General features: G+C 40.1%; 1 protein-coding gene across 1 annotated transcript in view; it reads right to left on the bottom strand.

Moving 5' to 3' along the window:
- Positions 1-14,763, bottom strand: part of ptpn4a (protein tyrosine phosphatase non-receptor type 4a) — a 68,063-nt gene that overhangs the window by 22,221 nt on the left and 31,079 nt on the right. Inside the window, exons 3-9 of the mRNA XM_017420729.3 lie at positions 8,952-9,059; positions 7,850-7,892; positions 7,174-7,252; positions 6,812-6,856; positions 6,539-6,591; positions 2,160-2,280; positions 1,653-1,740 (exon numbers count right to left, since the gene is read on the bottom strand). Coding sequence (XP_017276218.1) covers positions 1,653-1,740; positions 2,160-2,280; positions 6,539-6,591; positions 6,812-6,856; positions 7,174-7,252; positions 7,850-7,892; positions 8,952-9,059 — 537 coding nt within the window. The remainder of the gene's footprint in view (positions 1-1,652; positions 1,741-2,159; positions 2,281-6,538; positions 6,592-6,811; positions 6,857-7,173; positions 7,253-7,849; positions 7,893-8,951; positions 9,060-14,763) is intronic.

The following is a 14,763-nucleotide window of genomic DNA, read 5'->3' as shown; positions in this document are numbered from 1 at the left end:
ACTAAAAGTCAGGAAATATAAAACAAATCACACAAACCACAATATAGTAGTTATGTTTAAATGCCTGAGGGTGTGGTCGCCATATTTGGTCCCACTTCGTTGGTTTTAAACTGTTTCCTGCTTGGTGGGGTTGTTTGTGAAATACACCCTTTTCATTGCTTTCTGCAAGGAATAAGATAATTTATGAAGGAAAGTCTCTCCTACTATCTGCCAGTCCAACCGTTCACTTCCATTTATTGTGTTTGTGTGAGCAACTAGAGGGGCGATCCAGAGCTTTTCAGAAACAATGACGTAGCACACTGTTTCACACATGCCCACTATTACTTTGTGCCCTAGAAACCCTCTTTAAGCTGCCTATGGTCATTTATAAATCATCAATAAAGCCGCCCACGTCCCGCAAAGATGTGCGCTTTCATTAATGAAGCCGCCATCGCGGAACCAAAGGTGGCGTGGAGCGTAGCTCGGCGGGATTGATGGGAAACACTGAGTGTGAAGCATAAAATATGGGTCAGACATTCCCCCACTCTAAATCCCACGGGATTGTATTTTTATTTATAATACTCATTTTAAAGCTGAATCCCACAGTCTGTATATATCCAGACTGCCAACATCCCAGAAGTTGAAGCCAGAACAGAACCAGCTTCCCTGCAGGCTGGTTTCAGAACAAGTTTCAAGCCCCGCCCCCTCCACGTAAACAAACTCAGCACCGCCCTTGGAAAAACAAAAAAATACACCTCGGTCATATTTTTCCCGTTTCTAAATACGTTTAGCTGTAATTACTTCTGTCATGCTTAAAGGAAAGTTGATATAAAACCATGATTGTGTGCAGGGAAGTAGATGGGACTTAAAGCGCAAATGATCATTCCAAAAATACAACATGGCAGCTCCTAGGAACTTGGTACTGCTGGCTTCAATTCCCAACAACAAGAGACGGTGGGGAAACTTGGTCTATAATATATAAGGTTATGCCAAATATGATTCTGCAAGTCTCAGTTTACACAACAATTAGGCTTTTCGTGGTTCCGTGCCATCAAAGAGCTATGATTGCACGGAACGACGAGCACTGTGGTATCAGCTATACAATAAGCTGGAAATGAAACAATGTTTGGCTTTTAACCAGCTGATGGTAATCTTTAATCATAAACTGCTATAATTTTCCTTCCACATCAACTCATCTTAAGTATACTGTATGTGAAAAGAAAGTGAACTAAACAATAAGGCTTATGATTCTACTGTTATCTTTTGGAGTGATGAAAGAGATGATTCCCGTTTGAGTCATTTCTGAAGAGTGTGGGCGTCGACATTCACTGTAAACACTGCAACTCCGGCTTGTTCTCATTTCCAGTGCAGAGACACTTGGCGGAGTAGCTGCTGGCCTAATGAAAACAGTGTAGTACCATCCATGCTGCACTGACAGGGAGGGAAAAGAATTGTAGAGAGACGGGAACTTATTGAGATCACTTCTGACCACAGGGATTAAGGGTGGCTATGTTAACTCGAGGTGCTGGTGGCTTTTGTGCGAGAAGCGAATTAGTGAGACAGTTTGAGTGAGAACAAAGATGACCAACAGGACTGTAAGCTTTAGCCCAGTTAAACTTTAGCACAAACTGTGTCAAGACCTAAACACAGACAGGAGATTAAACCTTACTTACCTTTGCATAGTGCAGCTCTACCCCGTAGAGCTCCAACGTGCGTGCTGTGTTCAGATAATTAAACTCCGCCTGGGCAGGAGATAGACCACTGAGAGAAGGGAGGAGGGGCCAACGAGGACAAGGGCGTGAGAGCGAATGGATCATGGATGTCCGGGTAACGTTTGAGTTATATGAAGAGGAGGGAAAACAAAACAAAAAAGAAGCAGAGATTAATTGAAGAACTAGCAAGAAAAAAAGGAAGTAAAATGTGTGAGATATGTCAGTGAACATTTAAATTGTCAAGCAGTGCTTCTTACATATGTTGTCTTAAATCTTACCATTTTGACAGCACTCACTGTGACACACATTAAAAAAGGGAATTAAAATGTGTAATTCTTGTTTATCTGGACCCTAAAACTATTTTTTCTTTCCACCAACGACACATTTCCACACATTAGGTTTGTCTTTTTGTTTATTTGTATCTATGAGCCCAGGTGTGTGTGAGTTACTGTACAAGTGTGTGTGTACCTGTGCTGCTGGTGATGCTTGGAGACCTCTTTGTGGAAGTCTTGTGGGGGGTTGGGAATGAAGCAGTAATCAGACAGATAGCCAGGAGGATGATCAGTTTCACTGTAGTCCCCCAGCTCAGCTGCAGAAAACGAAGAGAAACAAGAAAATATGGGACTTTGGACTGAAACATGAAACACAAACAGATCTCTCTGACATGTCAGGCCGCTGAGCCGTTTTACTTTTTAACTTCAAGGTTGAGTTTACTCAAACGTTTGAGCACGATGCTTCACTCGGTCAAAATGAATGGGCTGGATCTCAAAGTTCCTGAGTGGAGTGATTTTACAGCAGAGTCGTGTCTGCTTTTAAATGCAGCTTCACATAAAGCTTACAATCAGCACTGGTCTGCACAGTTTTTAAGAATCATTCAATCTTATGTTCTTTTAGCAATAACATTCACAAATTAGAAGCAATTTTAGGACAATTAGGAAAATATCTATCAGACACAACAAAGAGCCAAGAAATGCTTGGATACAATCAGCTTTATTCAAAGGCTGATGTCATATATGTGTATATTTTTCCAGTTTACAATGTAAACACATTAAACCATTTACAACCTTCACCGACTGCTGTACATTAACACCAAACCACAGCTTTTGTTACAACATCTGTCAGTCCATGAGTAATCTCTCTTTGTGGTGCAGGTTGTTTACTCAGAAAGAGGTTGTGGATAAAGAAAAGTCTTCTTCACACCATCACTGCAAATTTTCTCACACTTTCCAACAGAGACTTAAGTGAGCATTATCTAAAACGGAACTGTGTCTCTAAACACTGCACACTTAGGATTAAAGCTTTGTGACAACAGCAGAGGAATACATCATATAGTCCAATAATGACACATTATTTATTATGATGGCATAAATGTATTTTAAAGTGGATTTTATGTCTGTGCAGGCAGGTAAAGAACTAAACTACCTAATTTTACCAGAACAGCTAAGACCATTCGAATATAAACATCAACCAAGGTGGACTTATAATTTTTTTTACGTCTCTACAGGTCCAACAAATGGTTTTTTTCTGTGTGCGTAACACAAATATCTCAAAATCCTCTCAATGGCAACAATAAAAGGATTAAAACTAATATTTATGTTTTGTTATTTTATTTAACAGATGGTCAGAAGCAATCTACCGTGGCTCAAAAAAAAAAGTGGGAAACAGAAAATGTTTTTTTTTTATTATTTAAGATGATGAAAATAAGTGGTTGCAGACAACAAACTGAAAAAAATTAAAATATTCCCTACAGCTTTCAGAACCCTTGGGGATGAGGAGCTAAAATCGGATCCCGTTAGCTCACTCACTTGCAGCTGAAGCTTAAAAACATCAATTCGCTCAAGTAGTCCCCTGACTGACCTACAGCCTGAGCATATTGACCAACAAATCAATTGCAGCTCAGATGCTTATTGATGTGTCCACAGGACCAGGGACATAAACGGTTCAGCTGCAACATTAAAACAACCGACAGGTGAGGAACACCGAGCACCTTGTTACGATGACATCGGTCAAAGAGTTGGACGCATTAGGCAGGAAATAAAACCTCAAAGATGTGTTGTAACTGTGATGGGCTGACAACTCAGAGCAGTACCAAGAAAAAGAGAAATGGTGCCAAAGTCTTACTCTTGGTCTCCAAGTTACAACGATCTCAAAACAAGACATTATCTGAAAAATGGACCAGTACAACGAGTCATGAAGCTGCTCTCAAAATGAATTTAAGATAAAATAAAAGTATCTGAAAGCACCAACCCAACTATGGAAATTATAACACTAATACTGAAAGAAGATTTGTTTCAGGAGCATAAAAAGCCACAATGTTGAACAGGAAGTTTCAATCCTGTCATTTATCGTTGGTATAAGAACGACCCGCAGATGATGTTTCAGTACAGTGAGGCTCAAACACTAGACAGCATGGTCTCTGCTTTTATATTCAGTATTTCATGTGAAACCTGCTCTTAGATGCGGATTTTTTAAAAGTCAGAGAAATTAGCTGTATCTCAGGTTTTCTTGTTGTGATGGAATTAATCAATAATGCACAAACAAGTTGTTCAACTTTCCATTTTTGATAATATGTTTACATGCAATCCAGATAAATCAATCTAAATGTACATGCAGTGTGTTTGTTAGCAAGTTTGCTCTACCTGTATTCACCACTGTACATATGAAAGAATTAAACTAAAATCCGATGGAAACGAGATTTAAAAACATCAAAATCTTTGTTTTTTTTATTTTTCTTCTGGATACAAGATGCTCTCCTTCTGAGAAGATTGCTCTGGTGTTTCAGGCTGTGTTTAGTTGATCATAAACCCAGAATTTAGGTCTATCAGGAGGGATTTATGATCTTTTAAGAATGCAAGCTTCAGTTTGGGGTTTAGAGTCAGCAGCACTTGGACTGAATTAGCAGCATAGCAGCTGATTCAAGCCGTTTTATTTTCTCCAAAGCAAACATTTATCTCTATAATCTGTGCTGGCACTGTGAGAAGTGACAGCATGTCCCAAGCAACAGTGTGTGTGTGTGTGTGTGCGTGTGTGTGTCAAAGCGTAAAAGCTGTAGGGTCAGGGTGTTGATGGTCTCGGTCAAATCTCTGGTTTGACCTATTTACTGAGGCTGTACAGATTCCCTGCAAAACATCTCACAGAGGGAGGATAGGAGGAGGTGTTGAGAGCATGGAGAAGGGAAGGGAGAGGAGGGGGTTCTAAGGGGGCGGAGCCAAAATGAGACAGAAAAAATAATCAGTTAAGAAACAAAGAAGCTGGCATGAACATATGAAGCAGCAATAAAAGAGAAAAAGGATGTAAGACCAAGACTCCAGGGTCGTGAGTCACTATCCAGAAGACAAAGGGCCATTTACCATAAACTCTAAACCATAAACACAGAGCTGAATGTAGATCACAAGTTAAAACTCCAATTATTTACTGGTAAGTTTACAAAGAAATTCAGTCATTGTAACATGCAAGCTCCCTAACAGTTGTAGGCTTTAAAACCTTTAGTTTAAAGGAAGAAATAAATACAATCTCTACAAGGTTTTTTAATGCAGTTAATACAGTTATGGCCCACTTGTTTTTACAGACATTCTTGGTATGCGCAAATCTTCTAAGGTCTCACAACAACATTTTATTCAGGCTGAGTTTTGAACTTTTACAGAGCTACTACATCTTTTTTTTTTCTTTTAAGCCTTTCTGTTATAGATCTGCTGCTGTGTTTGGGATTGTCGTCTTGTTGCATCATGACCTAGTTTGGGCCAAGCTTTAATTGTCAGACAGATGGCAACACGCTCGACTGTAGAGTACTTTGGTCTAGAGAGGAGTCTGACTCAGTGACTGCAAGGTGTCCAGGTTCTGCCAGCAGAACAGGCCCAAATCATCAGCCCTCCACCACCCTGCTAACAGCTGATGGTGACAACACAGAGTTTGGGTTTCATTAAACATTAGGCTAAGTTTTTTGGTCAAACATTTCCAATAGATTTTGTCTCTTCAAAGGATATTTACCTAAAAGGTTGTGTTTTTTGCTCATATGTAACTTTACAAACCTGAACAGTGCACCCATGTTTTCAAGAGAGAAGAGGCTAACTCCTGGCAACGCTTGGTCGCTTGAACTTTGACATTTAACCTACTACCTGGGGGCTGTAGCGTCTGACATCTAGTTGGACTTCCTGGAACATCCATTCCAGAAGAAAAATGTAAATCTTTAATGTGTCCCAAATGTGAATATTTTCTTCTCAGTGTAGAATAATGAACAGCAGCTTGTTAGGGATTGGCCATCCCAGAATGGTGATTAAGTTTCTAATATCACAACTAGTCTAATTCTTCCTTGGCATTTTGTTAAACATGGCATTATGTAACGCATCCTGACCAGTGGATAATATTTTGTTGCTGTTGTTCTGATGTGTATTACATTTATTATTGTTTATTATTGTAACCAGACATGGCTAAACTACTGGGTTCAACTGATTAAAAAGTGTATCATAAGCAAAATATTATCCGTCTAAATGTGTGCAGCCAGTAAGAAAAGACAACACTGTAAACAAGTCTTGTTACACCAAACATCCTCTGAACGGATAAGTAAACCTTTCTCTGATCGATTTGCCTCTGCACATTATTTGACCATTAAAAGGATGACTTCGGGAAAAAAAAATAAAACCAAACAACTCATACAATATTTATGTTACTGATGGTAAAATCTCACCACATAGCTGAAACTAAATCGCCATGGCTTCTGAGCAGCAGTTGTAAATGCACCCCAGCAACCACAGTCATTACATTTAACAGCGTGTGCAGCTAAAGTGAGCCCTAATGAATCGCCTTTCCATTGTTATGTGAAACGAGTGTATCCAGGGAGCACTACTTACACTGAACAGCATAGGATGCCAGCAGCGCAGCCGTGTTGTGAGGACAGAGCAATCTGGAAATACCAGGAACAAACACACACGTTAACCAACAAATAAACGCGATTCCACCATGAGGCGAAATTTAAAACAATACAGTTTGACTTTAAAGGACAAAGAACTCGTCTTTTTGAATGCAGACCTGCTAGAATATGTGTCATGTTCATAAACTTGTACACCTCCTGTCATATCTGATGAGCCTTGGCTTTATGAGGCAGACTGCAACATCAAACTCACCTTCCAGTTAATATATCTTGTTTGATCTGAAGAAAATATTGGTACCTGAGTGGAGACAAGAACAGGGGGTTTAGATAATATAAGAAAGGGTATATTTAGGTCATTTACAGTAAGACATTTTTGAAGCAAAGGCTTCTATGGTGTTATTGTTTAACACTGATTTTATGTGTACAAAACTGATGGCATGAAGAATTAGTGCAAAGCTATAAAGGGAGCATTTCACTGGGCTGCAAGTGTTGGAGGTTAGTTGGTGACTCGAATTTATGAGAAAAAAAAAAACTTTTCCTTGTGATGTTTAGCTTCAATTTGTGATGAAGATGAAACAACACAAAAACAGTTTTGGTGGTGAACACAACTCTTACCGTGTGTATTCTTCCTGAAGTTTACTTGGGTCAGTCACAAAGAATTTAACTCTGAAGCTCAAGTTGTGTGGAGACCCTCCTGGAAGAATGATTATGAACAATTATCAGGCATAGTGGTGTATAAGGAACGCTTAATCTGGCAGTTTAAACAGATTATATAGAATACACGGTTTAGTTACTATACAAGTTACTGAAAGTCTTAAAGTTTAATCACAAAATCTAGATTTCCACCACAGATCAGCCTCCATCTACACGCTGTATGAAATAAAAAATAAAAAAATCTACTGGTGTTTTCACTGCCTGATTCAATCAACCGGCAAGAAAAGCAAGTTGAAGCACAGTTCAATCATTGCTGGAGGAGAACTGCTGGCTTCACTTGAACTGCTCCTTAATTGTTCTTGTTACAAACTCTTTTACTCATTATCAAAAAAAGAGCAGAGTTGAAATAAAGTTTAATCATTGCTCGAGGAAAATTCAGAATAGTAAACGCCAGTTTGGACCGGAGACTTCTGCTGGAGGTAAAAGTGTGGATTGTTAACCGTTGCTGAGACGGGGATACAGACTGCTGCCTCAACCGAGCAACGAGACTGGACTAAAAGGAACTTGAATTTAGGATGTTCTGTTTGGGTCTAAGGTGGTGGAGAAGTTAAGGCAGTGTGTTGGGGATGTCACTTACTTTTTAACTGTTTCCTGATGGGCTTATTGGGATCCAGCCAGCGCTGTAAAATATTGATTGAGACACACTTAGAGTCACTCACCATAAAACATAAACACACAGTCTAAATTATTCACCAGTGGTCACAAACACAAACACAGAAACCTGTCAGGAGGACTAACACAGATGGAAACCAATACAGACAGTCAATCTGAACTGGAAAGACGTTCAGTCAACTTTATTTTTCAGAGTTGCACCTGAATGAACTGTATGACTTCTGGAACAATCTCCTTCGGACAGATGAGACCAAAGTGAAGATGTTTGGAGAAAACCTGAGTAACGAATATCAGCACAAACACCTCCCACCAACTGTCAGCACAGCAGTGGAGAGTTGTTGTGTTGGGCTTGTTTTGCAGCCATGGGACCTGGCCATTTGCGCTCATTGAGTTGACACTGAACTCCTCTGTAGACTAAAGTATTCTGGAGTAAAACGTGAGGCCATCTGTCAAACAACAGAAGCTTGGCTCCAAACTGGGCCACGATGCTGCAGGAATATGATTCCAAACACAGCAGCAGAAAAGGAAAGAATCAAGGTGTCGTGGTGGCCCAAAGTGCAGACCTCAAATTGACTAAAACCCCATGGCAGGACTACAAAGAGCTGTTTAAAAGCAAATGCAGATAATCATCAATAAACTAAAGCGACAGAACAGGCATAAACAGTTGCTTCAAATTCTAATCGCTAAAGATGTTTTCACAAGCTTTTAAGCATCAAGGTCTGCATAATGTTTCACATTGATTCTGCATTTTGGATTAGTTCTTGTTAAATAAATAAAAACACCGTAGGCCTTGTAATTTTGTTCATTTAAAGTTGCATTTGCCTAATTTTAAAGACCTGGTGAGGACCAGATTTGTGATTATGACCTGATTCTAAGGTTTTCATGTAAATTAATGATGTTTGTTATTTAGAGCCAGTTTGATAAGACTGATGAAAATATATCCCATTTCTAATGAAAATCTACTTATACACACACACACACACGTTAGTTCCAGGAGCTTGTCTAACTTTGTTAAAGTTATATTAACAAACACAGACACTGCTGACCACTGAAAACAGACGACTAACCGGTGAATCTGAGGCGTCATCAGCCAAGTGCAGGCCAAAGTAGTCTCTCTCAGTCAGCTCCAGGTGCTTAAATACGACGTCCAGCAGCACTTGGCCTTCATCTGACTTCTGCAGAAAAAGACAGAAAACAACAAATGAACTTGCTGCTCAGTGTGTTACTTGGCACACATCTCTGAGAAAACTTGTCTCGCTGGTCCCCATTGAAAGGTCAGAGGAGGAACAATGAGAGTGCTGAATCCCCATTTCCTACCACAGATGTCTTAAATTATTTAAAACCCCCTCACATTTCGCTAATTTAAAATTCATCTGCGAGCCGTCCGTGTTCAGGCTTATTTAATATGGTTCCAACCACATGGAGAATAACATGTTTAAGGAATTAAGCTGATAAATGCTTGTGGGCTCATATTTTCCTGCAAGATCCCTTTTTAAGCAATAAAGAGAAGTGAAAAAGCTGCCGCATTAAAAAATAAATAAATAAAAAACCCATAACCACTGTATAAAGGTGCTTTTTACTGGTTTGAGCCTTTTGTATATTTGATATATAAAACATTGGGTTCATCAATCTGTTCAAGTCATTCAAAAGTCAAACATTAGTCACGTTTCTTTTAATGGCTTCACTGGGACATAGTGACAGAAAATGACAGAAATAGCGTGACTAAAATAATTAGTAATAGTATACCAAATGTGCAGTGGTTATTTAAAGTTGAAACAAACCAGAATAGCAGCTGCAGCTGAAAGCATTCTTTGCTTATGTATTACCCCAAAGAAAGAGGAACTGGACCTCAAAGCTGATTAAAGTGTGCAGTGAAATGGGTGAAAATCATTTTTGTTTTGGTGATTTTGATGCGATCCAGTGTGTGAAATGTCAAACTAATGGCAGGGGGGAAATAAGCAAGCAAACTCAGTTTATTAAAGCATAAAGGCAGCGAAGGGTGAAGAATAACGGATTCAGTCCTTCATTAATATCGCACCGTTTCCTGAGAGTGTAGGACAGGTGAGAGGATAAACTGTGGGACCACAAGTGGAGCAGAAATTCACACCTGATCCTGTAACTCCGAGAGCGGGAGGCAGAAATTGTGAGTGTGTAGTTTCAGAGTTCCCAGTGGAGGACAACACACACACACACAGAGTTAGAGTTTTCGTCCACTGCTCCTGTTTGCCCTGCTGACACAGTTTTACAGCACAGCATGTGTGAGCGAATGATAGTTGACAGTTGACATGTTGACATGGCAGCCCTTTAGAAGAACTCAAAGTGTGTGTGTGTGTGTGTGTGTGTGTACAGTCTATTGCTGTCAAAGCTGCCATAAACAGTTGTCATCTCTGGTAGCTTGTGTGAGCCTTCCGTCTCCCTTCTTGGAGGGGAGGATTTGTGTTTTAATTCATTTCCCGGAGTTATCCCAACCTGTAGATCTCAAGAGGCCCCTGCAAAATATTTCTCTTCAAAATTAGACACTCCTTAAAAAAGCCTTTGTTTCATCAATGCCTGTTGTGCAAATAAACATGGCATGTTTCTGCCAGACTTCCTACATGCTGCGTAAAGTTATTTAGGTCACTACAGACACCCTATTTTCCAGGCTTGATGATGAAAAACTGACCATAATACCAAACATATCAGAATGACATCAAACTATGACTGTTGTTACACTACTACTACACGACATCTGAAATGTGCCCCTGAAAAAATCTGTTCCCCAGTTCACCTTTCATTTTTCCTTCCACTTACATTACAAAAACATTGAGACAGATTTTTATCATTAATGTGCAAAACCAAGGGGTGGGGCGAAGTGGAAGAAGTAAAGGATGAAATGGTGAATAGTCTGCATCTATATATTGTAGATTTATTGACCACTGCAAGCACATTTTAGTCTATGAGCTAATTCCCACACAGGCCACCTCATGTGTTAAAGTGCTGACAAAAAAACTTTGGTTTGTGAGGCAGAGAAGCTGAAACAGAACCACCAACCAGTCAGATGACCGCCTTTCCCCTGAGAAACAGCTACGCAATGAGATTGAGTTTGGCTCTAAATGTGCTGTCTGTGTGTACATAACTGAATCTGAAAATGGAGGTGGGTTTTATTCATTTATTTATTTAGAGAATTTAACTTTTTTTGATTAATAAGGTTGTAAAAAATGAATGAGTAGCAACAGTTTACTTACTGGCTGGTTTCTTAACAGACGGGCTGCACAATGTTAGAAAAAAAAACATGCATAATTATAGTTGGATTTTAAAAAAGCAAAGGAGTTGTAATTAAACTAGGAAATACCTCGTTTTTACTCTTCTCCTTCCTCCGTCATCATACTGTTTACTACATTCTCTGTATATTTTAGCATCCCAACCAGTAGGTATTGAAAAGTAAAGGGCCATCTGATTGGCTAATTATATGATTTGCAGCCGGTGAATGGATGGCATCATTTATGGCAGTCCGAGGAGCTTTCACAATCAGTTTTCTGCAAGTTTCCATATAGTGTGCACCCCTATTTCCCAGGTTCGAAAATTTATTGGACGACAAGTTTGACACTTCCCATCAACTAATGTCCTGTGCACATTGCTCTTCTGAAGACCACAAATGGGTTGCAGTTTAAGGTAGTACCTCACTGGAGGGCAACTATTGGAGTCCTATTAGCAGCTCAAAATTGCGAGATTCTGCAGATTTCTTGTTGCAGTCTCACTGAATTCTGAGTGTCTGCAACCAAGCGGCCAGCGAGCCGTGTGGTCGCATTTTTGTTGACCAGTTTTTGAAAACTTTAGCTTATTTTTGTGTGCACAGCTTGGAATACCGCACTCTTGGTCGTGCACATGATTGTGTTGCCCACCTCCGCACACATCGTACCTGCCTCAGCTCGCTTTGTAACCACAGCCGCCTCCACATTTATCAGTTGATCTGCTGGAGTACTCTTCTGATGTAAAGACAGGCAGGTTTGAAGCAATTGTTAAACTATTCTTGATCATCTTCTCACTCACGCGAGAAAATGAGATCCAGTAAGAATGCCACAAGAGATTCTGCAGACTCCTTTATAAATGCTGTTTGCAAATTATTTGGAGCCCAGTGAGATGCTATCTTAACCAAGGCTGGAAAAAAAAAACTGAAGTGAAAAAAAAAAAAAAAAAACATGCAGAATTCTGACACTTGTGTGTCTTTCACCATGCAAGATATGCATTTATTCTCCCCACACCACAAACTTTGTGCTTGTCCATTGCTTCTCCTTTGTAAGAAGTGGCTTTTCAGCTGGATGTGGAAGCCCTCTGTGCATTTTTCTACTGTGCTCCCTGAAAACCCATCGCCTGTCTGAGTGGTATTCTAAAAGCATGCAGACCAAATGTGTGCCAATGCAAGAGCAAACAACTACACGTTGTTAAAAAAACTGGGCCACATAGGCAACCGTGTTTACAGTCTGACACATTATTCTCTCTACCTTTTTACACACAAAAAAGAAACACTTAAGAAAAGTTGATTGGGTAGAAGTCAGGAAGAAGCGCAGTGTCACAATGAGCAAAGACAACGTAAACTAGGAAAGACTTGTAAAGCGAAAAAAATGCAAATGAAAGAAGAGTCAGAGAGACAGAGGGGGGGGGAGAGAGAAAGCATGGAAGAAAAGGAGTGATTGACGATGCGACTCAGTGAGACAAACGCTCTTTGTGCAGTCTGCTAGCATGGCAAACTGAAAAAGCGTCTGTGTGCATGAGAGTGAGGAAAGAGAGAGGAAGGAGACGTGGTGATAGAGCGCCATCAGAGCACAAGTGAGTGGCTGAGAGGAAAAAGGGAAAGATGGGCTGATAAGTTTTATACCCTCAGGGTTTATCTTTCATATCAAAGCGGAACAGACTCGCAAAACACTTTGGTGGCACTTAAGGGGAAATCCCAGTGTCTTTATGGAAGGTTAACAAGAAAATGTGACATATGAACTTCCTTATTACACAGGAAACACAAATGAATGCTGGTGTGTGTGTGTGTGTGTGTGTGTGTGTGTGTGTGGTTGTCTTAAAGAATGAGGGAAGTTCAGGAATGTTAAAGGAAGCTTGTCCAGACAAGAAAAGAGCTACACGGCTTCATCAGCATCTTCAAAGAGTACTGAATGAATTGGTCCTTATGCCTCTATTAACATCATTAACAGTTCTTGTTTAGGTAAAAGTCGATCACTATTTCTTTTTTTTAATAAAAACAAACCCATTATTTTGAGTTTGAAAAATAAATAGAAGCACCAAAGCTTTTTTTGTTTTTTTTGTTCCCCAAGCATGAAGACTTGCTGGCTGTTCTGGTAAATGTGTGTTGATCTGCTTACCTCAGCTAAAAGTAGCTTTCTAAATATGCTGATCTGCAGAGGTATTACCACCACCAGACACTATAATGACACAAAAACCCACAAACGTATCTCTGTATCTTGGGTGTAAGCACAAAGCGATATAATAAAGGTAGTCGCATCGCAGGGCTGGAACTGAAATGGTTATTATCATCACTGGTACATCCACATACTGATTAGCTTTTAGAGCCAATCTCAAATATATTTCAGATTAAATATTTTACAATAAAGCTGATTTTGAAAAGTTACTACTATGACTTTAACCCACTCAGAGAAAAACAAACAAACAAAAACCTCTTGGATGAGTGCATAGCTTTCAGAACTAAAAACCTATAAACACATGCAAGAAAATCTCTGGCTACACCTCCAGGTAATTCCAATGGGACTTGCGACACAGCTCTAAACAATAAAACAGTTTATAATGCTGCACGTTTTCTCACCAACATCCAATAAATGCACTGTTACGGAGAAGACAGCAGTTTTATTTGTGGTGATGAAGTTTGCAAAGTAAAGTGAGGCAACCATTCAAACCCTCTTTCATAAAACATGCCTATATTTGAGCAGCACGGCGGAACAGTGGATAGCACTGTTGCCTCACAGCAAGAAGGCTGCAGGTTCGCCCCCCGGCCTGGGGCCTTTCTGTGTGGAGTGTGTGCATTCTCTCCATGGACTCATTGGTTCTCTATAGGTACTCCAGTTTCCTCCCACAGACCAAAAACATGCATGTTGGATGAACTGGTAACTAAATTGTCTCTGGGTGTGAGTGAGAGCGTGAATGGTTGTTTGTCTCATTTGTCTCCATGTGTCCCTTGTGATGGACTTGCGACCTGTCCAGGGTGTCCCCAGCCTCTCACACAGTGAGCGCTGGGGATTGGCACCAGCTCCCCTGTGACCCGGGAAGAAAAAAAGCCAGGAAAGAATAAAAATGGAGAGATGTCTATACTTCTAAAATACAGATTAGATGACTGTCTGCACCGGAGCAACATATCTAAAAGGATTAAAGATCATTTTGCCACTCTCCTTTATTCCTAAGACCTTTATAACCAAACTCTTCCAGACAGCTGAATGTTTATGTGGAGAGCAGCAGTTACTATGGTAACCTCTGCATTAAATCTGAATAAATTATGCCTATGACCTTTTTGTTGGAGAGAAGGAGAAGTGTAGTCCTTTTTTATTATTATTCCTGTAATGTATCAGACTTTATATCAGTTGTGAATTCATCTGAAAACTTCCCATTTGTAAAATCATTAATACAGAATCTCATGCACTCAAGTTGCTTGGTTTCCATGACAGCAAGTGGACGATTCTGGATTTTCACCCTCCGTTAGAATTGCAGCCAGTTTGGCCAGAAAGAGGATCAATAGAAGTTTTGTTGCTCTCAGGATGGCTCGTCTTTCCAGGAAGTTACTGCGGCGGTAGGAGTCTGATCAATGACACTGACAGAGACCGAGACACTCATTCAGCAACATGCAGAGAGGGCTGTGCAGGGCTGGGAGGGCTGGGGGGGCTGGGA

This window comes from Kryptolebias marmoratus, linkage group LG6 (assembly GCF_001649575.2).
Source record: "Kryptolebias marmoratus isolate JLee-2015 linkage group LG6, ASM164957v2, whole genome shotgun sequence".
Lineage (NCBI taxonomy): Eukaryota > Metazoa > Chordata > Actinopteri > Cyprinodontiformes > Rivulidae > Kryptolebias > Kryptolebias marmoratus.
Note: the sequence above shows the minus strand (reverse complement) of the source record. Positions and strands in the feature narration are given on the sequence as shown.